This window comes from Tinamus guttatus, unplaced genomic scaffold, assembly GCF_059628265.1.
Source record: "Tinamus guttatus ecotype Peru unplaced genomic scaffold, ASM5962826v1 Tinamus_guttatus_pri_ptg000127l, whole genome shotgun sequence".
Lineage (NCBI taxonomy): Eukaryota > Metazoa > Chordata > Aves > Tinamiformes > Tinamidae > Tinamus > Tinamus guttatus.
The window spans coordinates 28,538-55,261 of NW_028288661.1; the positions used below are offsets into that span (position 1 = coordinate 28,538).

The following is a 26,724-nucleotide window of genomic DNA, read 5'->3' on the forward strand; positions in this document are numbered from 1 at the left end:
CTGACCCCGCTGTGGGGCGCTATGGGGCGCTATGGGGCGCTGTGGGTCGCCATGGGGCGGCGCTGACCCCGCTATGGGGCACTGTGGGGCACTATGGGGCTGCGCTGACCCCGCTATGGGGCAGTGCTATGGGGCGCTATGGGGCAGTGCTATGGGGCAGTGCTATGGGGCAGTGCTGACCCCACTATGGGGCAGTGTTATGGGGCACTATGGGGCGCTATGGGGCGCTATGGGTCGCCATGGGGCGGCGCTGACCCCGCTGTGGGGCCGGCGCAGCCCAAGATGTTCGCCAAGGGCACCGAGATCAACCACGGCGTCGTCGTCAAGAAGCTCAACGAGATCCTGCAGGCGCGGGGGAAGAAGGGGACCGACCGGTGAGGGGACGGGGGCGGCTGTGGGGCGGATGTGGGGCAGCCGTGGGGCGGGGCTGACGGCGCCATGGGGCACATGTGGGGCAGGTATGGGGCAGCCATGGGGCAGCTACAGGGCAGGCGTGGGGCAGCCATGGGGCAGCCATGGGGCGGCCATGGGGCGGCCATGGGGCAGGGCTGACAACGCTATGGGGCGGCCATGGGGCGGCCGTGGGGCAGCTATGGGGCAGGGCTGACAGCGCCATGGGGCACATGTGGGGCAGCTATGGGGCGGCCATGGGGCAGCTACAGGGCAGGCGTGGGGCAGCCATGGGGCAGCTATGGGGCAGCTATGGGGCACATGTGGGGCAGCCGTGGGGCAGCCGTGGGGCAGCCATGACGGTGCCATGGGGCAGCTGTGGGATGGCCGTGGGGCAGCCATGGGACAGCTATGGGGCAGCCATGGGGCGACCATGACACCGCTATGGGGCTGCTATGGGGCGGTGCTGACGGTGCTATGGGGCAGCCATGGGGCGGCCATGACACCGCTATGGGGCTGCTATGGGGCGGTGCTGACGCCGCTATGGGGCGCTATGGGGCGCAGGGCGGCGCAGATCGAGCTCCTGCAGCTCCTCGTGGCACAGCTGTGGGGCAGCCATGGGGCAGCCATGGGGCAGCCATGGGTGGCCGTGGGGCGGCCATGGGGCAGCCATGGGGCGCTATGCGGCGGTTATGGGGCGGTGTTCACAGCGCTATGGGGCGCTATGGGGCAGCCATGGGGCAGCCATGGGGCGGCCATGATGGCGCTATGGGGCGGCCATGGGGTGGTGCTGACGGCGCTATGGGGCGCTATGGGGCGCAGATCGAGCTGCTCCAGCTCCTTGTGGCCATCGCCAACGAGAACGGCGCCATGGGGCAGCCATGACACCGCTATGGGGCGCTATGGGGCGCCATGGGGCAGCCATGACAGCGCTATGGGGCGGCCATGGGGCGGTTATGGGGCGGTGCTGACGGCGCTATGGGGCGCTATGGGGCAGCCCTGACGCCGCTATGGGGCGCTATGGGGCAGTGCTGACGGCGCTATGGGACAGCCATGGGGCGGCCATGGGGCAGCTATGGGGCAGCCATGGGGCGGTGCTGACACCGCTATGGGGCGCTATGGGGCGCAGGGCGGCGCAGATCGAGCTGCTCCAGCTCCTCGTGGCCATCGCCAACGAGAACAACCTGGGGGTGGCCCTGGAGGTGAAGATCAAGTTCAGCATCATCGCGTCGCTCTACGACTACAACCCCAACCTGGCCACGTACATGAAGGTGGGGGGCGTCTATGGGGCTGGGGGGTCTATGGGGCTGGGGGGGATCTATGGGGCTGGGGGATCTATGGGGCTGGGAGCGGATCTATGGGGCTGGGGGGAACTGTGGGGCTGGGGGGTCTATGGGGCTGGGGGGTCTATGGGGTTGGGGGGATCTGAGGGGCTGGGGATGGAGGTGAAGACCCAACCCAACGTAATTGGGTTCCTCTTTGCGCCCAACCCAACTTGGGCAGCTCTATGACCCCGTGGGGCTGGGAGGAGATCTATGGGGCAGGGGGTGGAGCCTGCGCGGCTGGGAACAGATCTATGGGGCAGGAGGGATCTGTGGGGCTGGGAGCAGATCTATGGGGCAGGAGGGATCTATGGGGCTGGGAGCAGATCTATGGGGCAGGAAGGATCTGTGGGGCTGGGAGCAGATCTATGGGGCAGGAAGGATCTGTGGGGCTGGGAGCGGATCTGTGGGGCTGTGGAGGATCTATGGGGCTGGGAGCAGATCTGTGGGGCTGGGAGCGGATCTATGGGGCAGCCGCGGGGCGGGGGCGGGGCCTGCGGCCGGGGGCGGGGCCTGACGGCGGGCGCAGCCCGAGATGTGGCAGAAGTGCCTGGGCTGCATCGAGGAGCTCCTGGACGTGCTGGGCGCCCACCCGGACATGGTGGTCGGGGACAACATCCTGGAGGAGGCCGAGAACCTCTGCGACCCCGAGCAGGTGGGGGCGCTGTGGGGGGATATGGGGGGATATGGGGGGATATGGGGGGATATGGGGCAGCCCCACGGCGCTATGGGGCGCTATGGGGTGCTATGGGGCGCTGGGGGGAGCCCCACGGCGCTATGGGGCCATGGGGGGCTATGGGGCTGGGGCGCTATGGGGTACTATGGGGCCATGGGGGGCTATGGGGGGATATGGGGCAGCCCCATGGCGCTATGGGGCCATGGGGGGCTATGGGGCTGGGGCGCTATGGGGCGCTATGGGGCTGCCCCACGGCGCTATGGGGCGCTATGGGGCTGGGGCGCTATGAGGGGATATGGGGCAGCCCCACGGCGCTATGGGGCCATGGGGGGCTATGGGGCGCTATGGGGCTGGGGCGCTATGGGGCAGCCCCACGGCGCTATGGGGCGCTATGGGGCGCTATGGGGCTGAGGCGCTATGGGGTACTATGGGGCAGCCCCATGGCGCTGTGGGGCGCTATGGGGTGCTATGGGGCTGGGGCGCTATGGGGCAGCCCCATGGCGCTATGGGGCACTATGGGGCTGGGGCGCTACGGGGGGATATGGGGCAGCCCCACGGCACTATAGGGCCATGGGGTGCTATGGGGCTGGGGCGCTATGGGGCGCTATGGGGGGCTATGGGGCAGCCCCACGGCGCTATGGGGCGCTATGGGGGGATATGGGGCACTGTGGGGCAGCCCCACGGCACTGTGGGGCCATGGGGGGGCTATGGGGCTGGGGCGCTATGGGGGGATATGGGGCTGCCCCACGGCGCTGTGGGGCCATGGGGGGCTATGGGGCGCTATGGGGCAGCCCCACGGCACTATGGGGCCATGGGGGACTATGGGGCTGGGGCGCTATGGGGCAGCCCCACGGCGCTATGGGGCGCTATGGGGCTGGGGCGCTATGGGGCAGCCCCATGGCGCTATGGGGCTGGGGCGCTATGGGGTACTATGGGGCAGCCCCACGGCACTATGGGGCGCTAGGGGACAGCCCCACGGCGCTATGGGGCACTATGGGGCTGGGGCGCTATGGGGCAGCCCCACGGCGCTATGGGGCCATGGGGGGCTATGGGGCTGGGGCGCTATGGGGGGCTATGGGGCTGCTCCACGGCGCTATGGGGTGCTATGGGGCTGGGTCTCTATGGGGTGCTATGGGTCGCTATGGGGCAGCCCCACGGCACTATGGGGCACTATGGGGCGCTATGGGGCTGGGGCGCTATGGGGCAGCCCCATGGCACTATGGGGCCATGGGGGGCTATGGGGCTGGGTCTCTATGGGGCGCTATGGGTCGCTATGGGGCTGCCCCACGGTGCTATGGGGCCATGGGGTGCTATGGGGCTGGGGCGCTATGGGGCTGCTCCACGGCGCTATGGGGCACTATGGGTCGCTATGGGGCTGCCCCACGGCGCCGTGGGTCTCACCCCGCCCCGTTGCAGCCCTACCGCGTGCGCGGCTGCATCCTCACCCTGGTCGAGCGCATGGACGAGGAGTTCACCAAGATCATGCAGAACACGGACCCGCATTCCCAAGGTCAGGATACACGGAGGCTCCGGAGCCTCCGGGAGGTCCCTGGAGGCTCCCGGGATCCCCGGGATCTCTGGGAGGCTCCGGAGGCTCCGGGATCTCTGGGAGGTTCCAGGGGAGGCTCCGGGAGGGTCTAGAGGTCCCAAAGGGCTCCGGAGGCTCCGTAGAGCCCTGGGAGGCCCAGGAGGCTCCGGGAAACCCTAGGAGGCTCCATAGAGGTCTGGAGGCTCCAGGAGGCTCCGTAGAGCCCCAGGAGGCTCCAGGAGGCTCTGGGAGGGTCTGGGAGGCTCCGTGGAGGTCTAGGAGGCTCCAGGAGGCTCTGGGAAGCTCTGGAGGCTCCAGGAGGCTCCGTAGAGGTTGGGGAGGCTCCAGGAGGCTCCATAGAGCTCTGGAGGCTCTGGGAGGTTCCGTGGAGGTCAGGGAGCCTCCATAGAGCCCTGGGAGGCTCCATAGAAGTTCTGGAGGCTCTGGGAGGCTCTGCGAAGGTCAGGGAGGCTCTAGGAGGCTGCGTGGAGGTCAGGGAGGCTCCATAGAGCCCTGGGAGGCTCCAGGAGGCTCCATAGAGCTCTGGGAGGCCCTGGGAGGCTCTGTAGAGGTCAGGGAGGCCCCGTGGAGGTCAGGGAGGCTCCATAGAAGCTCTGGAGGCCCCGGGAGGCTCCATAGAGGTCAGGGAGGCCCCGCGGCCTCCGCACCCCCCTGGCCTCACCCGGTCCGTCCCCAGAGTACGTGGAGCACCTGAAGGACGAGGGCTTCTATAGAGCCCCAGGAAGCTTCATAGAGCCCTGGGAGGCCCAGGAGGCTCCGTAGAGCCCCGGGAAGCTCCATGGAGGTCAGGGAGGCTCCATAGAGCTCTGGGAGGCTCCAGGAGGCTCCATAGAGCTCTGGGAGGCCCTGGGAGGCTCCGTAGAGGTCAGGGAGGCCCCGTGGAGGTCAGGGAGGCTCCATAGATCCCTGGGAGGCTCCAGGAGGCTCCAGGAAGCCCTGGGAGGCTCCATAGAGCTCTGGGAGGCCCTGGGAGGCTCCGTGGAGGTCAGGGAGGCTCTGTGGAGGTCTAGGAGGCTCCAGGAGGCTCCATAGAGCCCTGGAGGCTCCATAGAGCTCTGGGAGGCCCTGGGAGGCTCCGTAGAGGTTAGGGAGGCTCTAGGAAGCTCTGGAGGTTCTGGGAGGCCCTGGGAAGCTCTGGAGGCCCCAGGAGGCTCCATAGAGGTCAGGGAGGCTCTGTGGAGGTCTAGGAGGCTCTAGGAGGCTCCGGGAAGCCCTGGGAGGCTCCAGGAACCTCTGGAGGCCCCGGGAGGCTCCATAGAGGTCAGGGAGGCCCCGCGGCCTCCGCACCCCCCTGGCCTCACCGGGTCCGTCCCCAGAGTACGTGGAGCACCTGAAGGACGAGGGCTTCTATAGAGCCCCAGGAAGCTTCATAGAGCCCTGGGAGGCCCCAGGAGGCTCCGTAGAGCCCCAGGAGGCTCCGGGAGGCTCCGTAGAGCCCTGGGAGGCTCCAGGAGGCTCCATAGAGCTCTGGGAGGCCCTGGGAGGCTCCGTAGAGGTCAGGGAGGCTCTAGGAAGCTCTGGAGGTTCTGGGAGGCCCTGGGAAGCTCTGGAGGCTCCGGGAGGCTCCATGGAGGTCAGGGAGGCTCCATAGAGCTCTGGGAGGCCCTGGGAGGCTCCGTAGAGGTCAGGAAGGCTCTAGGAAGCTCTGGAGGTTCTGGGAGGCTCCGGGAAGCTCTGGGAGGCTCCAGGAAGCTCTGGAGGCCCCGGGAGGCTCCATAGAGCTCTGGGAGGCCCTGGGAGGCTCCATAGAGGTCAGGGAGGCCCCGCGGCCTCCGCACCCCCTGGCCTCACCCGGTCCGTCCCCAGAGCACGTGGAGCACCTGAAGGACGAGGGCTTCCATAGAGCCCCAGGAAGCTTCATAGAGCCCTGGGAGGCCCCAGGAGGCTCCGTAGAGCCCCGGGAAGCTCCGTGGAGGTCAGGGAGGCTCCATAGAGCCCTGGGAGACTCCATAGAGCTCTGGAGGCTCCAGGAGGCTCTGTGGAGGTCAGGGAGGCTCCATAGAGCTCTGGAGGCTCCAGAAGGGTCCATAGAGTTCAGGGAGGCTCCATAGAGCTCTGGGACGCCCTGGGAGGCTCCGTGGAGGTCAGGGAGGCTCTAGGAAGCTCTGGAGGTTCTGGGAGGCCCTGGGAAGCTCTGGAGGCCCCGGGAGGCTCCGTAGAGCCCCAGGAGGCTCTGGGAGGCTCCATAGAGCTCTGGGAGGCCCTGGGAGGCTCCGTGGAGGTCAGGGAGGCTCTGTGGAGGTCTAGGAGGCTCCAGGAGGCTCCGGGAAGCCCTGGGAGGTTCCAGGAAGCTCTGGAGGCCCCAGGAGGCTCCATAGAGGTCAGGGAGGCCCCTTGGCCTCCGCACCCCCCGGCCTCACCCGTCGCGTCCCCAGAGTACGTGGAGCACCTGAAGGACGAGGGCCGCGTGTGCGGGATCATCGCGCGGCTGCAGCGGTACCTGCAGGGCCGGGGCAGCCCCGAGGAGCTCTGCCGCGTCTACCTGCGCCGCGTCCTGCACACTTACTACAAGTTCGACTACAAGGCCCTGCGGAGGCAGCGCGGCCCCGACGGCGACTCCAAGGTGACGGGGGGGACGGCGGTTGTGCGGGGGGGGACGGGGGTCGTGCGGGTGACGGGGTGATGGGGGTGATGGGGATGGTGTGGGTGACGGGGTGATGGGGGTTGTGGGGTGACAGGGGTGATGGGGTAATGGGGGTGATGGGGGTGACAGGGGTGATGGGGGTTGTGGGGGTGACAGGGGTGATGGGGGTGACGGGTGATCGGGGTGACGGGGGTAATGGGGGTGACAGGGTGATGGAGTAATGGGGGTAATGGGGTGATGGGGGTGACGGGGTGATGGCGGTGAAGAGGTTGTGAGGGTGATGGGAGTTGTGGGGGTGACAAAGCGATGGGGGTGACAGAGTGATGGGGGTAATGGAGGTTGTGGGGGTGACGGGGTGATGGGGGTGATGGGGGTGATGGGGGTAATGGGGGTGAAGAGGTTGTGAGGGTGATGGGGGTTGTGGGGGTGACAGGGTGATGGGGGTGGTGATCAGGGTGACAGGGTGATGGGGGTTGTGCGAGTGACAGGGGTGACAAGGTTGTGAGGGTCGTGGGGGTTGTTGGGGTAATGGGGGTGACAGAGTGATGGGGGCGACAGGGTGACGGGGGTGATAGGGGTGATGGCGGTGACGGGGTGACGGAGTGATGGGGGTAATGGGGGTGACAGGAGTGATGGGGGTAATGGGGGTGACGGGCTGACGGGGTGATGGGGGTTGGGGGGTGACGGTGGCGTCGCGGTGGTGTCTGGGTGTCCCTGTGCGTCGCGGTGACTCCTCCTGTCCCTGGGTGTCTTGATGACCCATTTGTCACCCTGACGCCGCCTGTCCCCGTTTGTCACCCTGGCGCCGCCTGTCCCCATTTTTCACACTGACACCTCCTGTCCCTGGGTGTCTTGGTGACCTTTGGGTGTCGGGGTGACGCCACCTGTCCCCGTTTGTCACCCCAACGCCGCCTGTCCCTGGGTGTCGCAGTGACCCATTTGTCACACTGACGCCGCCTGTCCCTGGGTGTCTTGGTGACCTGTGGGTGTCGCGGTGACGCCGCCTGTCCCATTTGTCACGGTGACACTGCCTGTCCCTGGGTGCCGCGGTAACCGCTCGTTGTGCTGACGCCACCTGTCCCCGTTTGTCACACTGATGCCACCTGTCCCTGGGTGTCGTGGTGACCCATTTGTCACCCTGATGCCGCCTGTCCCCGTTTGTCACCCTGGCGCCACCTGTCCCCATTTGTCACACTGACACCTCCTGTCCCTGGGTGTCTCGGTGACCCATTTGTCACACCGACGCCGCCTGTCCCCGTTCGTCACCCTGACGCCGCCTGTCCCCGTTCGTCACCCTGACGCCGCCCGTCCCCCGCCGCGCGCACAGTCGGAGGCCGACCAGGCGGAGAGCGAGGCCGAGGACTCGGCGGCGCTCATGGAGCGGCTCTGCAAGTTCATCTACGCCAAGGACCGCACCGACCGCATCCGCACGTGCGCCATCCTGTGCCACATCTACCACCACGCGCTGCACAGCCGCTGGTTCCAGGCGCGCGACCTCATGCTCATGTCGCACCTGCAGGACAACATCCACCACGCCGACCCGCCCGTGCAGGTGACGGCGGCGGCGGCGACAGCGCGACGCGGCATGGACACCAACACCGCGACGCGACGCGCGCGGCAACACCGCGACGCGACGCGCACGCCAACACCGCGACGCGCACGCCAACACCATGACACGCGCGCCGACACCGCGATGCGACGCGCACACCAACACCGTGACACATGTGCCGACACCGCGACGCGTGCACCAACACCGCGACGCGACACGCCAACACCGCGACACACCAACACCACAACGTGCACACCAACACCGCGACGCGACGCGCCGACACCGCGACACGCACACCAACACCGCAATGCACACGCCAACACCGCGACGCGACACACACACCAACACCGTGACGCGCACACAAACCCCATGACGCGCGCGCCAACACCGTGACACGTGCACCAACACCGCGACATGCACACCAACACCGCGACGCGACGCGTTGACGCCTCCTCTTCCTCCTCATCCTCTTCCTCTTCCTCCTGCTCCTTGTCCTGCTCTTCCTTTTTCACTTTCTCCTCCTCTTCCTTGTCCTACTCTTCCTCCTCCTTCTCCTCTTCCTCCTCTTCCTCTTCCTCCTCCTCTTCCTTCTCCACTTCCTCCTCTTCTTCCTCTTCATTCTCCTCCCCTTCCTCCTCTTCCTTGTCCTGCTTTTCCTCCCCCTCTTGTTCCTCCTCTTCCTTCTTCTCTTGCTCCTCCTCCTCTTTCTTTTCCTTCTCCTTCTCTTTATCCTCCTCATCTTCCTCATCTTCCTTCTCATCTTTCTTCTTCTCCTCCTCCTCCTCCTCCTCTTCCTCTTCATTCTCCTTCTTTTTCTTCTCTTCCTCCTCCTCCTCGTTCTCCCCTTGTCCTCCTCTTCCTCCTCCTCTTCCTCCTCCTCTTCCTCTTCCTCTTTCTCCCCCTCTTCATTCGTGTCCCTCCATGACGGCCACCAAGGGGGGCAGCCCCGACACCCAATGTCCCCAACGTCCCCAATGTCCCCAACACCCTCAACGTCCCCAATGTCCCTGTTGTCCCCAACGTCCCCGTTGTCCCTAGATCCTGTCCAACCACCCCATGGTGCCGCTGGGCATCTGTGCGGGGATGATCAAGGACACGCGGAACGCGCTGCCCCACACCCGGCCCCAATGTCCCCAGTGTCCCCAACGCTCCAACGCCCCCAACGGCCCCGACAGCCTCAACGTCCCCAACTCCCCCAATGGCTTCAATGACCCCAACACCCTCAACAGCCCCAACGCCCTCAATGGCCCCAACGGCCTCAACGCTCCCAACGCCCTCAATGGCCCCAATGGCCCCAACACTCCCAATGGCCCCAATGGCCCCAACACCCCCAACGGCCTCAATGACCCCAACGCCCTCAATGACCTCAACGGCCCCAATGGCCCCAATAGCCCCAATGACCCCAACGCCCTCAATGGCCTCAACGGCCCCAATGGCCCCAATGACCCCAATGACCCCAACGCCCTCAATGGCCTCAACGGCCCCAATGGCCCCAACGGCCCCAACGCCCCCAACGGCCCCAACGCCCCCAATGGCCCCCAATGACCCAATGGCCCCAATGTCCCCAATGCCCCAACACCCCCAACATCCCCGATGTCATTGATGTCCCCGCAGATCCTGTACAACCGCACCATGGTGCAGCTGGGCATCTGCGCGTTCCGCGCGGGGATGATCAAGGACGCGCACAACGCGCTCCTGGACATCCAGTCGAGCGGGAGGGCCAAGGAGCTGCTGGGCAGGGGCTGCTGCTGCGGAGCCTCCAGGGGCCCCGACCGCCCCCGTGGCCCCAGTGTCCCCAACGTCCCCAACGTCCCCAACGCTCCTAATGGCCTCAATGGCCTCAATGGCCTCAACACCCTCAATGACCCCAATGCCCTCAATGGCCCCAACGGCCTCAACGTCCCCAACTCCCCCAATGGCCCCAACGCCCTCAGTGGCCCCAATGGCCTCAACGCCCTCAACAACCCCAACACCCCCAATGCCCTCAATAGCCCCAATGGCCCCAACTCCCCCAATGGCCCCAACGCCCTCAACGCTCCCAACGCCCTCAATGGCCCCAATGGCCCCAACACTCCCAATGGCCCCAATGGCCCCAACACCCCCAACGGCCTCAATGACCCCAACGCCCTCAATGACCTCAACGGCCCCAATGGCCCCAATAGCCCCAATGCCCTCAACGGCCCCAACGGCCTCAATGGCCTCAATGGCCTCAACACCCTCAATGACCCCAACGCCCTCAATGGCCCCAACGGCCTCAACGTTCCCAACTCCCCCAATGGCTCCAATAACCTCAACACCCTCAACGCCCCCAATGACCCCAATGGCCCCAATGGCCCCAACGCCCTCAACAGCCCCAATGGCCTCAATGGCCCCAACTCCCCCAATGGCCCGAATGACCCTATGGCTCCAATGGCCTCAATGACCCCAACACCCTCAATGACCCCAACGCCCTCAATGGCCCCAATGGCCCCAACGCCCCCAACACCCTCAACGGCCCCAACGCCCCCAATGACCCCAACGCCCCCAACATCCCCATTGTCCTCGTGTCCCCACAGATCCTGTACAACCGCACCATGGTGCAGCTGGGCATCTGCGCGTTCCGCGCGGGGATGATCAAGGACGCGCACAACGCGCTCCTGGACATCCAGTCGAGCGGGAGGGCCAAGGAGCTGCTGGGGCAGGGGCTGCTGCTGCGGAGCCTCCAGGGGCCCCGACCGCCCCCCGTGGCCCCAGTGTCCCCAGTGTCTCCAATGTCCCCAGTGTCCCCAACGCTCCCAATGGCCTCAATGGCCTCAATGGCCCCAATGGCCCCGACGGCCTCAACGTCCCCAACTCCCCCAATGGCTCCAATGGCCCCAACGCTCTCAATGCTCCCAACGCCCTCAATTGCCCCAACGCCCTCAATGACCCCAACGCCCTCAATTGCCCCAACGCCCTCAATGACCCCAACGCCCTCAATTGCCCCAGTGGCCCCAACACCCTCAACGCCCCCAATGGCCCCAACACCTTCAACGACCCCAACGCCCTCAATTGCCCCAACGCCCTCAATGGCCCCAACGCCCTCAATGGCCCCAATGACCTCAACGCCCTCAACGCTCCCAATGCCCTCAATGGCCCCAATGGCCCCAACACCCCCAATGCCCCCAACGCTCTCAACAGCCCCAATGGCCCCAACACCCCCAATGGCCCCAACGCTCTCAACAGCCCCAATGGCCCCAACGGCCCCAATGCCCCCAACGCCCTCAATGGCCCAAATGGCCCCAACGCCCCCCAACACCCCCAACACCCTCAACGGCCCCAACTCCCCCAATGGCCCCAACATCCCCGATGTCATTGATGTCCCCGCAGATCCTGTACAACCGCACCATGGTGCAGCTGGGCATCTGCGCGTTCCGCGCAGGGATGATCAAGGACGCGCACAACGCGCTCCTGGACATCCAGTCGAGCGGGAGGGCCAAGGAGCTGCTGGGGCAGGGGCTGCTGCTGCGGAGCCTCCAGGAGCGCAACGCGGAGCAGGAGAAGGTGGAGCGGCGGCGCCAGGTGCCCTTCCACATGCACGTGAACCTGGAGCTGCTCGAGTGCGTCTACCTGGTGGCCGCCATGCTGCTGGAGATCCCCTACATGGCGGCGCACGAGTGGGACGCGCGGCGCCGCATGATCAGCAAGCAGTTCCACCACCAGCTGCGCGTGGGGGAGAGGCAGCCGCTGCTGGGTGAGGGGGGACACGGGGGGACGTGGGGACGTGGGGACGTGGGGATGGGATGTGGGGGACGTGGGGATGGGATGTGGGGTCATGGGGATGGGACATGGGGACAGGGGGACGGGGGGACATGGGGGACGGGGGGGACATGGGGATGGAGACGTGGGGATGGGACAGGGGGACGGGGATGTGGGGATGGGACATGGGGACAGGGACAGGGATGGGGATGGGACATGGGGGACGGGGGGACATGGGGACATGGGGATGGGACATGGGGACATGGGGATGGGGACAGGGGGACGGGGGGACGTGGGGATGGATGTGGGGATGGGACATGGGGACATGGGGATGGGATGTGGGGATGGGACATGAGGATGGGGATGGGATGTGGGGGACGTGGGGGACGTGGGGGACATGGGGATGGAGACGGGGACATGGGGATGGGACATGGGGACATGGGGATGGGGACGGGGACGGGGGGACGTGGGGACATGGGGGACATGGGGATGGGACATGGGGGGACACGGGGATGGGACATGGGATGGGACGTGAGGACATGGGACATGGGGACATGGGGGACATGGGGACATGGGGATGGAGACGGGATGGGACATGGGGACATGGGGATGGGATGTGGGGTCATGGGGATGGGACATGGGGACAGGGGGACGGGGGGACGGGGGGACATGGGGGACATGGGGACACGGGGATGGAGACGTGGGGATGGGACATGGGGACATGGGGATGGGGACGGGGACGGGGACGTGGGGATGGGATGTGGGGTCATGGGGATGGGACATGGGGATGGGGACAGGGGGACGTGGGGACGTGGGGGACATGGGGATGGGGATGGGACGTGGGGACGGGACATGGGGACAGGGACGTGGGGATGGGACATGGGGACATGGGGATGGGATGTGGGGACGGGGGGGACGGGATGTGGGGACAGGGATGGGGATGGGACATGGGGATGGGGGGACGTGGGGACATGGGGATGGGATGTGGGGACAGGGACGGGGATGGGGATGTGAGGATGGGACATGGGGATGGGACATGGGGATGGGGACAGGGACATGGGGATGGGACATGGGGATGGGACATGGGGACATGGGGACAGGGGGATGGGATGTGGGGACAGGGGGTATGTGGGGACATGAGGATGGGAATGGGACATGGGGATGGGGATGGCAATAGAGACATTGATGGGACATGGGGATGGGGACAGGCACGGAGATGGGACATGGGGACAGGGACATGGGGATGGGACATGGGGGACGTGGGTGAATGTGGGGACGGGGACAGGGATGGGACATGGGGATGGGGACAGGACAAGGGGATGGGATGGTGGCATCAGGGGACCGGGACGTGGGGTTGGGGTGTTGGGGTGGTCGGTGGTGACGATGCCACCTCCATGGGGGCCTCCTTGTCCCCATGGTCCCCGCGCTGCTGTGTCCCCTCCGTGACGGTGTCCCCTCCATGGTGTCCCCTTGATGACACTGTCCCCTTCGCGGCGTCCCCTCCATGGTGGTGTCCCCTCCGTGACGGTGTCCCCTCCATGACGGTGTCCCCTTTGTGGTGTCCCCTTTGTGATGTCCCCCCGGTGTTGGTGACGTCGCGGTGTCTCCTCGGTGCCGGTGACGTCACGGTGTCCCCCCGGTGTTGGTGACGTCGCGGTGTCCCCCCAGGGCCCCCCGAGTCCATGCGGGAGCACGTGGTGGCCGCGTCCAAGGCCATGAAGACGGGCGACTGGCGCTCGTGCCACCGCTTCGTGGTCAACGACAAGATGAACGGGAAGGTCTGGGACCTCTTCCCCGAGGCCGACAAGGTCCGCGCCATGCTGGTCAGGTGAGGGGCGGGGCCTCCCCGGGGGCGGGGCCTCCCCAAGGGGCGGGGCCTCACCAGGTAAGGGGGCGGGGCCTGGGATGGCGCGGGGTTTGACCAATGGGATGGGGTTTGGCCAAGGGGGTAGGTCGTGGTTGAGGGGGCGGGGCCTCGCCAAGGGGGCGGGGCCTCGCGAGGGGGCGGGGCCTCGCCAGGTAAGGGGCCTGGAAAGGGGGCGGAGTCTCACCAAGGGGGCGGGGTTTGACCAAGGGGTGGGGTCTGGGGAGGGGGCAGGGTTTGATCCAAGGGGGCCAAGGGGGTAGGTCATGATCGAGGGGGCGGGGCCTCGCCGAGGGGGCGGGGCCTCACCCAGGGGGCGGGGCCTGGGATGGGGCGGGGTTTGACCAATGGGATGGGGTTTGGCCAAGGGGGGTAGATCATGGGGGGGGGGGGGGCCCTCAGCGGGGGGGGCGGGGCCTGGGAAGGGGGCGGGATCTGGGATGTGGGCGGGGTTTGACCAATGGGATGGAGTTTGGCCAAGGGGGTAGGTCATGGTCGAGGGGCTGGACCTGGAAAGGGGGCGGGGCCTGGAAAGGGGGTGGGGTTTGATCAAGGGGGCGGTCCCTAGTGAAGGAGGTGGGGCATGTGAAGGGGGCGGGGCTTGACCCAAGGGGGTGGGATTTGGCCAAGGTCATGGTCAAGGGGGCGTGGCCTGAAAAGGGGGGGCAAGGGGGCGGGGTTCGGCCAAGGGGGTGGGGTTTGGCGGGGGGGCAGGTCATGGTTGAGGGGGCGGGGCCTGGAAAGGGGGAGGGGGCTGGGTTCAAGGGGGCGGGGCCTGGGTGGCAGCTGGGACTTTGAGGGCTGGATCGGGGGGTGGAGCCTGGCCTTGGGGGGCGGGGCCTGGCTGTGGGGGGGCGGGGTCCATCCGGGGGCGGGGCCTGAGGCGCTGTCCCCGCCCACAGGAAGATCCAGGAGGAGTCGCTCCGCACCTACCTGTTCACCTACAGCAGCGTCTACGACTCCATCAGGTGGGCGGGGCCGGGGGAGGAGCTACCGGGGCGGTGGGCGGGGCTATGGGGCGGGGCTAGAGGTGCCCATGGGTGGGGCCAGGGGCGGCACTAGATGGGGCTGGGGGAGTGGGAGGAGCCACAGGGCAGTGGGAGGAGCCACAGGGCAGTGGGAGGAGCTACCGGGCGGTGGGAGGAGCTAGAGGGGCAGTGGGCGGGGCCAGGGCATCAGCAGGCGGGTGCAGGGGCGGTGGGTGGCATTAAGGGGGCAGTGGGCGGGGCCAGGGGCGGTGCTAGAAGAGGCAGTGGGTGGAGCTGCTGGGGCGGGGCCAGGAGAGGTGGGAGGGGCCAGGGCAGAAGTGGGCGGGGTCAGGGGCCGTGCCAGAAGGGGCAGTGGGAGGAGCTACAGGGTGAGTGGGCGGGCCCAGGGGCAGTGGGCAGGGCCAGGGCAGCAGTGGGCGGTCCCAGGGGCAGGAGGCGGTCCCAGGGGCGGGGCCTGTGGCCGTGGGCGGGGCCAAGGGGGTGCTCCCAGGGGCAACGGGAGGGGCCGGAGCACCAGGAGGCGGGGCTAAGGCGGCAGGGGGGCGGGGCCGAGGCGGCAGAGGGTGGGGCCAGGGGTGAAAGGAGGCGGTGCCAGGGCAGCAGGAGGCGGAGCCAGGGGTGGTGGGCGGTGCCAGGACAGCAGGGGGCAGGCCCAGGGGCAGCAGGGGGCGGGCCCAGGGGCAGCAGGGGGCGGGGTCAGGGGGTGGTGGGTGGTGCCAGGACAGTGGGGGGCGGGGCCTGGGGTTGCAGGGGGAGGGGCCAGGGGCAGCAGGAGGTTCTAGGGCAGCAGGGGGCAGGGCTGGAGCAGCAGGGGGCGGGGTCAGGGCGGCAGGGGGCGGGCCCAGGGGCGGCAGTGGGCGGGGTCAGGGGGTGGTGGGCGGGGCCAGGACAGTGGGGGGCGGGGCCAGGGGCAGCAGGAGGTTCTAGGGCAGCAGGGGGCGGGGCCGGGGGCGGCAGGGGGCAGGCCCAGGGGCGGCAGGGGGCGGGGCCGGGGGCAGCAGGGGGCGGTCCCAGGGGCGGTGGGCGGGGCCGGGGCGCTGACCCCGCCCCCTCCCCAGCATGCAGGTGCTGGCCGACATGTTCCAGCTGGACCTGCCCACGGTGCACAGCATCATCAGCAAGATGATCATCAACGAGGAGCTCATGGTGGGACGGGGGGGACACCGGGGACATGAGGGGACGTTGGGGACACGGGGGGACGTTGGGGACATGGGGGGACACGGGGGGACAGGGGGACATGGGGGACATGGGGGACACGGGGGGATGTGGGGGACATGGGGGGACATGGGGGACACGGGGTACACGGGGGACATGGACACGGGGGACACGGGGGGACGTTGGGGACACGGGGGGACACGGGGGACACGGGATGTGGGGGACATGGGGGACATGGGGGGACGTTGGGGACATGGGGGGACACGGGGGACATGGACACGGGGGACACGGGGGGACATGGGGGACATGGGGACATGGGGGACACGAGAGGACGTTGGGGACACGGGGGACACGGGGGACATGGGGGACACGAGAGGACGTTGGGGACACGGGGGACATGGGGGGACGTTGGGGACATGGGGGGACACGGGGGACATGGACACGGGGGACACGGGGGGACAGGGGGGACACAGGGGACATGAGAGGACGTTGGGGACACGGGGGACACGGGGGACATGGGGACACGGGGGGATGGGGGACATGGGGACACGGGGGGACATGGGGGACATGGGACTCAGGGGACACAGGGACATGGGGGATGTAGGGGACACGGAGGGACACGGACATGGGGGACATGGGGGACATAGGGAACATGGGGTGACACTGGAGGACATTGGGGATACCAGGGTGACACTAAGGGACAGGGGGTGACACGGAGTGCCATTGGGGGACACTGGGGACACCAGGATGACACTGGGGACACCAAGGGGGCACAGGGTGACACTGGGTGACACCAGGGTGACGCTAAGGGACACAGGGTGACACGGAGTGCCGTTGGGGGACACTGGGGACACCAGGATGACACTGAGGTGACGCTGGGGGACACTGGGGGTTGTTGGTGACCCCGTGGTGACACTGGTGTCCCCGCTGTCCCCAGGCGTCCCTGGACCAGCCCACAGCCACTGACATGATGGGGACATGGGGGGGGTGCTCGGGGACACTCAGTGACACCAGGGTGACACTGGGGACATCAGGGTGACACTGGTGGGATGCAGGGTGACACCGGGGGTCCTTGGGGACACTGTGGTGACCCCATGGTGACATCGGTGACCCCGTGGTGACATTGGTGACCCCATGGTGTCCCCAGGCGTCCCTGGACCAGCCCACGGCCACCGTCATGATGGGGACATGGGGGGATGCAGGGATGCTGGGGGACACTCAGGGACACCAGGATGATATTGGGGGGATGCAGGGTGACACTGGGGGTCCTTGGGGACACCATGGTGACCCCATGGTGTCATTGTCACCGCAGGCGTCCCTGGACCAGCCCACGGCCACCGTCATGATGGGGACGTGGGGGGGATGCTCGGGGACACTAAGGGACACCAGGATGATATTGGGGGGATGCAGGGTGACACTCAGGGACACCATGGTGACATGGGGTGACACTGGTGTCCCTGTCCCCGCAGGCGTCCCTGGACCAGCCCACGGCCACCGTCATGATGGGGACGTGGGGGGGATGCAGGGATGCTCAGGGACACTCAGGGACACCAGGGTGACACTGGTGGGATGCAGGGTGACACTCAGGGACACCATGGTGACATGGGGTGACACTGGTGTCATTGTCACCCCGCAGGCGTCCCTGGACCAGCCCACGGCCACCGTCATGATGGGGACATGGGGGGGATGCAGGGATGCTGGGGGACACCAGGGTGACACTCAGGGACACCAGGGTGACACCGTGGGTCCTTGGGGACACCGTGGTGACACTGGTGACATTCCTGTCCCCAGGTGTCCCTGGACCAGCCCACGGCCACCATCATGATGGGGACGTGGGGGGATGCAGGGATGCTCAGGGACACTCAGGGACACCAGGATGACACTGGTGGGATGCAGGGTGACCCCATGGTGACATTGGTGACATTGGTGTCCCCAGGCGTCCCTGGACCAGCCCACGGCCACCGTCATGATGGGGACATGGGGGGGATGCAGGGATGCTCAGGGATGCTCAGGGCCACCAGGGTGACACTCAGTGACACCAGGGTGACACGGGGTGATGTTGGGGGTCCTTGGTGACCCCGTGGTGACATGGGGTGACATTGATGTCATTGTCCCCGCAGGCGTCCCTGGACCAGCCCACGGCCACCGTCATGATGCACCGCACGGAGCCGACGCCGCAGCAGAACCTGGCGCTGCAGCTGGCCGAGAAGCTGGGGGGGCTGGTGGAGAACAACGAGCGGGTGCTGGACCACAAGCAGGGCTCCTACGGGGGGTACTTCCGAGGTGGGTGTCCCTTAATGTCACCCGTGTCACCTCCCGTGTGTCCTGTGTCCCCTTGTGTCCCCCATGTCACCCAGCGGGTGCTGGACCACAAGCAGGGCTCCTACGGGGGGTACTTCCGAGGTGGGTGGCACCCCATGTCACCTACAGCGTCCCCTTGTGTCACCCGTGTCACCTCCCGTGTGTCATGTGTTCCTTCATGTCACCTGTGTCCCCTTGTGTCACCTCCCGTGTGTCCTGTGTCCCCTGGTGTCCCCCGTGTCACCCAGCGGGTGCTGGACCACAAGCAGGGCTCCTACGGGGGGTACTTCCGAGGTGGGTGGCACCTGTGTCCCCTCGTGTCACCTGTGTCACCTACAGCGTCCCCTTGTGTCACCTGTGTCACCTCCTGTGTGTCCTGTGTCCCCTGGTGTCCCCCGTGTCACCCAGCGGGTGCTGCACCACAAGCAGGGCTCCTACGGGGGGTACTTCCGAGGTGGGTGGCACCCCATGTCACCTACGGTGTCACCCATGTCACCTCCCGTGTGTCATGTGTTCCTTCATGTCACCTGTGTCCCCTTGTGTCACCTCCCGTGTGTCCTGTGTCACCTGTGTGCCCCATGTCCCCTCCTGTGCGCTCTGTATCCCCTGTGTCACCTCCCGTGTCCCCCGTGTCCCCTGGTGTCCCCTGTGTCACCCAGTGGGTGCTGGACCACAAGCAGGGCTCCTACGGGGGGCACTTCCGCAGTGGGTGTCACCTACAGTGTCACCTGTGTCACCTACGGTGTCACCTGGGTCCCCTTGTGTCACCTCCTGTGTCACCCGTGTGCCCCATGTCCCCTTGTGTCCCCTTGTGTCCCCTCCTGCCCCCCCCCATGGCTCCCGCTGTCCCCATGTCTCACCGTGTCCCCCATGTCCCCTGTCCCCCACCATGGCTCACATTGTCCCCATGTCCCTCCTGGCTCACACTGTCCTCCTGTCCCCCTTGTGTCCGTGTCCCCCATGTCTCACGCTGTCCCCTCGTGTCCCTCTCTGTCCCCCCATGTCTCACACTGTCCCCATTGTCCCCCCAGACCAGAAGGACGGCTACCGGAAGGGCGACGGGGGCTACCTGCTGTCCCCAATGTCCCCCCATGTCCCCCCGTGTCCCCAATGTCCCCCATGTCCCCAATGTCCCCCCGTGTCCCCCATGTCCCCCCGTGTCCCCCCATTGTCCCCATTGTCCCCTATATCTCACACTGTCCCCTCTTGTCCCCAGACCAGAAGGACGGCTACCGGAAGGGTGATGGTGGCTACCTGCTGTCCCCAATGTCCCCATGTCCCCCCGTGTCCCCCATGTCCCCCATGTCCCCCCGTGTCCCCATTGTCCCCCCCGTGTCCCCCATGTCCCCCCATTGTCCCCTATATCTCACACTGTCCCCTCTTGTCCCCAGACCAGAAGGACGGCTACCGCAAGGGCGACGGGGGCTACCTGCTGTCCCCAATGTCCCCCCGTGTCCCCCATGTCTCACATTGTCCCCATTGTCCCCCTATATCTCACACTGTCCCCTTTTCCCCCCAGACCAGAAGGACGGCTACCGGAAGGGCGACGGGGGCTACCTGCTGTCCCCAATGTCCCCCATGTCCCCCATGTCCCCCGTGTCCCTCATGTCCCCCATGTCTCACACTGTCCCCATGTCCCCCATGTCCCCAATGTCCCCAATGTCTCACACTGTCCCCTCTTGTCCCCCCAGACCAGAAGGACGGCTACCGGAAGGGCGACGGGGGCTACCTGCGCCGCGGCGGCTACCGGCAGCAGGAGCGGGGGGGCGGGGCCTACTGAGCAGCCCAATAAAAACTGCAGCAGCAGCAGCGCAGGGGGCGGGGTCTGTGCGCCGGGGGCGGGGCCAGGGGGCGGGGCTCTGTGCGCGCTGGGGGTGGAGTTACGGGGGGGGGAGTACGGAGGGGGGCTCTGTGCGCCGGGGGAGGAGCCACGGGGAGGGGGGAGGAGCCACGGGGCGGGGCTCTGTGTGCGCTGGGGGCGGAGCTACGGGGAGGGGCCATGGGGCGGGGCTCCGTGTGCCGGCGAGGAGGAGCTACGGGGAGGGGGGAGGAGCCACAGGGAGGGGCTCTGTGTGCGCCGGGGGCGGGGCCAAGGGGCGGGGGGAGGTGCTATGGGGCAGGGGGAGGGGCTACGGAGCGTGGGGGGCGGAGCTGTGGGGCGGGGGAGGAGCTATGGGGCAAGGCAGGGGGAGGAGCTATGGGGCAGCGGGGCTATTGGGTCAGCGCTGCGGGGCAGGGGGAGGAGCTGGGGGGCAATGGGAGGAGCTACGCGGCAGGGGGAGGAGCTATGGGGCAGGGGGAGGGGCTGCGGGACAGGGGGAGGGGCCATGAGGCGGAGCGGAAAGGCAGGGGGAGGAGCTAGGGGCAGGGGGAGGGGCCAGGAGGGGGGGTGGAAGGGCAGGGGGAGGAGCCATGAAGGGGGAGCCGAAGGGCAGGGGGAGGAGCTACGGGGTGGGGGGGCGGAACTGCGGGGCAGTGGGAGGAGCCACGGCGCAGGGGGAGGGGCTACGAGGTGGGCGCTGCGGGGCAGGGGGCGGAGCCGCGTCGGGGGGGCGGCGCCTCGCGGGGGGGGCGGGGCAGCGCCCCTCCCCGCGCTCCCATTGGCCGCCCCGGCAGGGGGCGGGGCCGGTCGCGGGCTGCTGCCCCACGGCGCCCTTCGCCCCCAGCCCCACGGCGGCGCCATGTTGGCCCGGTGGCTGCGGGGGCTGCGGGGGGCGCCGGTGTCACCATCAGTGTCACCGTCACCGTCGGTGTCACCGTCACCCGGGGTGTCACCGGGGGTGTCACCGTCACCCGGGGTGTCGGTGTCCCCGGGGGTCCCCCCGTCCCCCGCGCTGGCCCTGCGCGGCCGCCCCGTCCCCGAGCTGCTCCGGGCCCTGCTCGTCCTGCGGCTCTGCGCCTGCCGCCCCCTCGTGCGCCACGGCGACGCGGTGAGACCCATAGGGACCCATAGGGAGACCCATAGGGACCCATAGGGAGACCCACGGCGGGACCCATAGGGAGACCCATAGGGAGACCCGCGGGGACCCAAAGAGGGACCCATAGAGAGAGGGACCCACGGGGACCCCATGCGGAGACCCTGAGAGGGACCCATGGGGAGAGACCCATAGGAAGGACCCATAGAGGGACCCACAGGGACCCCTGGGGAGACGCATAGGGATCCATAGACCCATAGACCCGTGGGGACACACAGTGACCCATAGAGAGACCCATAGAGGGACCCATAGGGAGACCCGCAGGGACCCAGAAAGGGACCCATAGGGAGACCCATGGGACCCATAGAGGGACCCATAGAGAGACCCATGGGACCCAGAGAGAGGCCCATAGGGAGATAGAGAGACCTGCTGTGCCCCCCCAATGTCCCCATCCCCCCATGTCCCCTCCATCCCCCCACCTCAATGTCTCCCATGTCCCCCCCATGTCCCCCCCCGTGTCCCCATCCCCCCCATGTCCCCTCCATGTCCCCCCATCCCCTTCATGTCCCCCAGTCTCTCCATCCCCATGTCCCCAATGTCCCCCCAGTGTCCCCAATGTCCCCATGTCCCGATGACCCCCATGTCCCCTCCACCGCCCTCCATGTCCCCATCCCCCCAATGTCCCCTCCATCCCCCCACCTCAATGTCCCCAATGTCTCCCATGTCCCCCCAATGTCCCCCATGTCCCTCCATCGCCCACAATGTCCCCCAATGTCCTTCATGTCCCCAATGTGCCCTCCATCCCCCTCCATGTACCCACCCCAATGTCCCCCAGTCCCATGTCCCCAATGTCCCCCCGTCCCCCCAATGTCCCGATGTCCCCCCATGCCCCCCCAATGTCCCCCATGTCCCCATCCCCCTCCATCGTCCCAATGTCCCCCCAATGTCCCGATGTCCCTGATGTCCCCCATGTCCCCCCGTGTCCCCCCAATGTCTCCCATGTCCCGATGTCCCGATGTCCCCCCAATGTCCCCCATATGTCTCCGAAGTCCCCCCCATGTCCCCAATGTCCCTCATGTCCCCCCGATGTCCCCAATGTCCCCCCATGTCCCCCCATGTCCCCAACGTCCCCCCATGTCCCCATCCCCCTCCATGTCCCTCCAATGTCCCCCCGTATCCCCATTATCCCCGATGTACCCAATGTCCCCCCATGTCCCCGTGTCCCCCATGTCCCCATCCCCCTCCATGTCCCCAATGTCCCCCCATGTCCCCCCCAATGTCCTCCCATTGTCCCCATTGTCCCCATTGTCCCCCCCGTCCAGGTGCTCCGCGTGTCCCGCCGCGCGCTCGGGCGCCCCCTGTGGGCGGGGCTTCTCCGCGCCTCCTTCTACGGCCACTTCGCGGCGGGGGCGGGGCCGGCGGCCGTGGAGCGCGCGGCGCGGCGCATGCGCGAGCTGCGGCTCCGCCCCCTGCTGGCGCTGCCGCTCGAGGCCGCGCCCCCCGAGTACGTCACGGCGCGGGGGGGGCGGGGGAGGACGCCGCGGGGGGGTGGGGGAGGCGGGTTTTGGGGCCATTCCCGCCGTTTTCGGGGGCGCGGAGGGCGGTTTTGGGGTCATTTCCGCCCTTTTCGGGGGCGCGGAGGGCGGTTTTTGGGGCCATTCCCGCCGTTTTCGGGCCGTTCCCGCGCAGGGAGGCGGAGCTGGAGCGGAACCTGGAGGCGGCGCTGCGCTGCGCCGACATGGCGGCCGCCACGGCCACGCCCCCCCGCGGGCGCCGCCATGATGCAGCTCAAGGTGACGGCGCTCATGAGCGCCCGCCTCTGCGTGAGTGACGTCACGGCGCGGGGAGGGGCGGCGGGCCACGCCCACCCGCGGTGACGTCACGCGCGCCCCCCCCCCCCCCCGCAGGAGACGCTCTCGCGGCGCCTGGCGGAGCCGGGGGCGGGGCTGAGCCCCGAGCGCCTCGCTGACGTCATGGGGGGGCAGGTGAGGGGACCCCTCCTGGCCCCGCCCCCCCGAGGTGCCCCGCCCCCAGCAACCGGGTTGTCCCCCAATGTCCCCAGCCAGTGTCCCCCCCCCCCACCCCCAATGTCACCCCCAGGGTGTCCCCTTGTCCCCAGTGTCCCCCCCCACAGCCCCCCCGTCACCCTCGGGGTGTCCCCTTGTCCCCAGGGATGTCTGGAATGTCCCCAGGATGTCCCCAACCCCCCTCCCCACCACGTTGTCCCCCTTTGTCCCCCTTTGTCCCCATCACCCTCTTTTTCGCCAGTGTCCCCCTCTCCACGGTGTCCCCTGCTGTCCCATTGTCCCCTCAGTGTCCCCATGGTGTCCCCTGGCCCCTCACTGTCCCCTTGTCCCCATAGTGTCCCTTTGGTGCCCACTTGGTGTCCCCTTGTCCCCACACTGTCCCCACGCTGTCCCCTTGTCCCCACACTGTCCCTATGTTGTCCCCTCGCTGTCCCTTGTCCCCACGTTGTCCCCATGTTGTCCCCACGTTGTCCCCATGCTGTCCCCTCTGTTTCCCTGTCTTGTCCCCTCATTGTCCCCACGCTGTCCCCTTGTCCCCACACTGTCCCCATGTTGTCCCCGCGTTGTCCCCACACTGTCTCCTCGGTTTCCCCGCGTTGTCCCCTCATTGTCCCCACGTTGTCCCCTCATTGTCCCCACACTGTCCCCTTGTCCCCACGTTGTCCCCACACTGTCTCCTCGGTTTCCCCGTGTTGTCCCCCCATTGTCCCCTCACTGTCCCCTTGTCCCCACGCTGTCCCCTCATTGTCCCCACGTTGTCCCCATGTTGTCCCCTCATTGTCCCCATGTTGTCCCCTCATTGTCCCCTTGTCCCCTTATTGTCCCCACGCTGTCCCCATGTTGTCCCCACGCTGTCCCCCCATTGTCCCCTCATTGTCCCCACGCTGTCCCCACACTGTCCCCTCGTTGTCCCCTCAGCCGCCCTCCTTCTCCTGCCTGAGCCCGGCCGAGAACGCGGAGCTGGGGGGGGGCCCTGCGGCGCCTGGACGCGGTGGCCCAGGTGGGGACACGGGGACGTCCCCAAGGGGGGGGGGGGCTGTCCCCAAGGGGGGGGGGTGTCCCCAAGGGGCTCCCCGTGGTGGCCCAGGTGGGGACAGGGGACGTCCCCAAGGGGGGGGGGGTGTCCCCAAAGGGGTTCCCTGTGGTGGCCCAGGTGGGGACAGGGGACGTCCCCAAGGGGGGGGGGGTGTCCCCAAGGGGTTCCCTGTGGTGGCCCAGGTGGGGACAGGGGACGTCCCCAAGGGGGGGGGGTGTCCCCAAGGAGGGGTGTCCCCAAGGGGGGGGGTGTCCCCAAAGGGCTCCCCGTGTCCCTCCATGGTGGCCCAGGTGGGGACATGGGGACGTCCCCAAGGGGGGGGGGGGGGGGGTGTCCCCAAGGAGGGGCGTCCCCAAGGGGGGGGGTGTCCCCAAGGGGGGGGGGGGGGTGTCCCCGTGTCCCCCCATGGTGGCCCAGGTGGGGACATGGGGACGTCCCCAAGGGGGGAGGTGTCCCCAAGGGGGGGGAGGGGGGTGTCCCCGTGTCCCCCCATGGTGGCCCAAGTGGGGACAAGGGACACGGGGATGTCCCCAAGGTTGGGGGGGGGGGGTCCCCATGTCCCCCCATGGTGGCCCAGGTGGGGACAGGGGACACGGAGATGTCCCCAAGGGGGGGTGTCCCCGTGTCCCCCCGTGGTGGCAGCAGGCTGTGTGTGGCCCCGTGCGGCTGCTCCTGGACGCGGGTGTCCCTGGTGGCACAGGGAGGTGACACAGGTGTCCCCATGGTGTCCCTTGTCCCCATGGTGTCTCCATGTCCCCATGGCGTCCCGGGGAGGTGACACGGGTGTCCCCATGTCCCCATGATGTCCCCTTGTCCCCAGCGCGCGTCCCTTGTCCCCATGCGGCTCCTCCTGGACGCGGAGCAGCAGATCCTCAACCCTGCTGTCCCCATGTCCCCATGGTGTCCCTTGTCCCCATGGTGTCCCCTTGTCCCCGTTGTGTCCCCATGTCCCCAGCGCGTGTCCCCGTGCGGCTCCTCTTGGACGCGGAGCAGCAGATCCTCAACCCTGCTGTCCCCATGTTGTCCCCATGTCCCCGTGGTGTCCCCATGGTGTCCCCATGTCCCCACACTGTCCCTTGTCCCCAGCGCGTGTCCCTTGTCCCCGTTCGGCTCCTCCTGGACGCGGAGCAGCAGATCCTCAACCCTGCTGTCCCCATGGTGTCTCCGTGTCCCCATGTCCCCATGGTGTCCCCATGTCCCCCCTTGTCCCCAGCGCGTGTCCCGTGTCCCCGTGCGGCTCCTCCTGGACGCGGAGCAGCAGATCCTCAACCCTGGTGTCCCCATGGTGTCCCCATGTCCCCATGGTGTCCCCACGATGTCCCCTTGTCCCCAGCGCGCGTCCCGTGTCCCCGTGCGGCTCCTCCTGGACGCGGAGCAGCAGATCCTCAACCCTGGTGTCCCCATGTCCCTGTTGTGTCCCCATGGTGTCCCCATGGTGTCCCCTTGTCCCCATGGTGACAGAGGACGTCCCTTGTCCCCGTGCGGCTCCTCCTGGACGCGGAGCAGCAGATCCTCAACCCTGCTGTCCCCATGTCCCCATGGTGTCCCCACGATGTCCCCTTGTCCCCAGAGGACGTCCCATGTCCCCGTGCGGCTCCTCCTGGACGCGGAGCAGCAGATCCTCAACCCTGGTGTCCCCATGGTGTCCCCATGTCCCCGTGGTGTCCCGGGGAGGTGACACGGGTGTCCCTTGTCCCCAGCGCGCGTCCCGTGTCCCCGTGCGGCTCCTCCTGGACGCGGAGCAGCAGATCCTCAACCCTGGTGTCCCCACGTCCCCATGGTGTCCCCATGGTGTCCCCACGCTGTCCCTTGTCCCAGCGTGCGTCCCTTGTCCCCATTCGGCTCCTCCTGGACGCGGAGCAGCAGATCCTCAACCCTGCTGTCCCCACGTCCCCATGGTGTCCCCACGATGTCCCTTGTCCCCAGCGCGTGTCCCGTGTCCCCGTGCGGCTCCTCCTGGACGCGGAGCAGCAGATCCTCAACCCTGGTGTCCCCGTGTCCCCATGGTGTCCCCACAATGTCCCCTTGTCCCAGAGGGCCGCCCTTGTCCCCGTGCGGCTCCTCCTGGACGCGGAGCAGCAGATCCTCAACCCTGCTGTCCCCATGGTGTCTCCGTGTCCCCACGTCCCCATGGTGTCCCCACAATGTCCCCTTGTCCCCAGAGGGCGGCTCTTGTCCCCATTCGGCTCCTCCTGGACGCGGAGCAGCAGATCCTCAACCCGGCCCTGGCCCTGGTCGGGGCCGCCCTGGCCGAGCGCCACAACCGGGAGCTGCCCCTGGTGTGGGGGACCTGCCAGGCCTATGTACAGGTGGGGACATGGGGACATTGGGGGGACGTGGGGACATGGGGACATGGGGGGGGACATGGGGACATGGGGGACCTGCCAGGCCTACGTGCAGGTGGGGACATGGGGACATGGGGGGGACGTGGGGACATGGGGACATGGGGGGGGACATGGGGACATGGGGGACCTGCCAGGGCCTACGTGCAGGTGGGGACATGGGGACATGGGGGGGACGTGGGGACATGGGGACATGGGGGGGACATGGGGACATGGGGGACCTGCCAGGCCTACGTGCAGGTGGGGACATTGGGGACATGGAGGGGACAGGGGGACAAGGGGACATGGAGGGGACATGGGGACATGGA

The 26,724-nt window shown here is 67.8% G+C and overlaps 2 protein-coding genes across 2 annotated transcripts in view; both read left to right on the plus strand.

The window, feature by feature from the left end:
- LOC148595262 (eukaryotic translation initiation factor 3 subunit C-like) overlaps positions 1-19,882 on the plus strand; it is a 33,910-nt gene extending 14,028 nt beyond the window's left edge. The window contains 12 exon segments of the mRNA XM_088521693.1: positions 277-374; positions 1,520-1,661; positions 2,242-2,367; positions 3,805-3,898; positions 6,313-6,480; positions 7,754-8,073; positions 11,419-11,782; positions 13,456-13,615; positions 14,554-14,619; positions 15,699-15,786; positions 17,916-18,078; positions 19,788-19,882. Of these exon segments, the coding sequence (XP_088377819.1) occupies positions 277-374; positions 1,520-1,661; positions 2,242-2,367; positions 3,805-3,898; positions 6,313-6,480; positions 7,754-8,073; positions 11,419-11,782; positions 13,456-13,615; positions 14,554-14,619; positions 15,699-15,786; positions 17,916-18,078; positions 19,788-19,876 (1,878 nt within the window). The 3' untranslated portion in view covers positions 19,877-19,882.
- An 895-nt stretch (positions 19,883-20,777) lies between these two features.
- Positions 20,778-26,359, plus strand: LOC148595263 (hydroxyproline dehydrogenase-like). The gene is made up of 6 exons (XM_088521694.1): positions 20,778-21,026; positions 22,334-22,515; positions 22,701-22,834; positions 22,919-22,996; positions 23,957-24,038; positions 26,237-26,359. The coding sequence occupies exons 1-4, from the start codon at positions 20,778-20,780 to the stop codon at positions 22,978-22,980; spliced, it is 627 nt and encodes a 208-aa protein (XP_088377820.1). The 3' UTR covers positions 22,981-22,996; positions 23,957-24,038; positions 26,237-26,359.
- The last annotated feature ends 365 nt before the right edge of the window (positions 26,360-26,724 follow it).

Bases quoted from the DNA above. Each gene is read 5' to 3' on its own strand.
- LOC148595263 (XM_088521694.1), top strand. From the start codon at position 20,778: ATGTTGGCCCGGTGGCTGCGGGGGCTGCGGGGGGCGCCGGTGTCACCA. The intron at 22,516-22,700 runs GTACGTCACGGC...GTTCCCGCGCAG, and splicing joins CTCGAGGCCGCGCCCCCCGA to GGAGGCGGAGCTGGAGCGGA. The intron at 22,835-22,918 runs GTGAGTGACGTC...CCCCCCCCGCAG, and splicing joins TCATGAGCGCCCGCCTCTGC to GAGACGCTCTCGCGGCGCCT.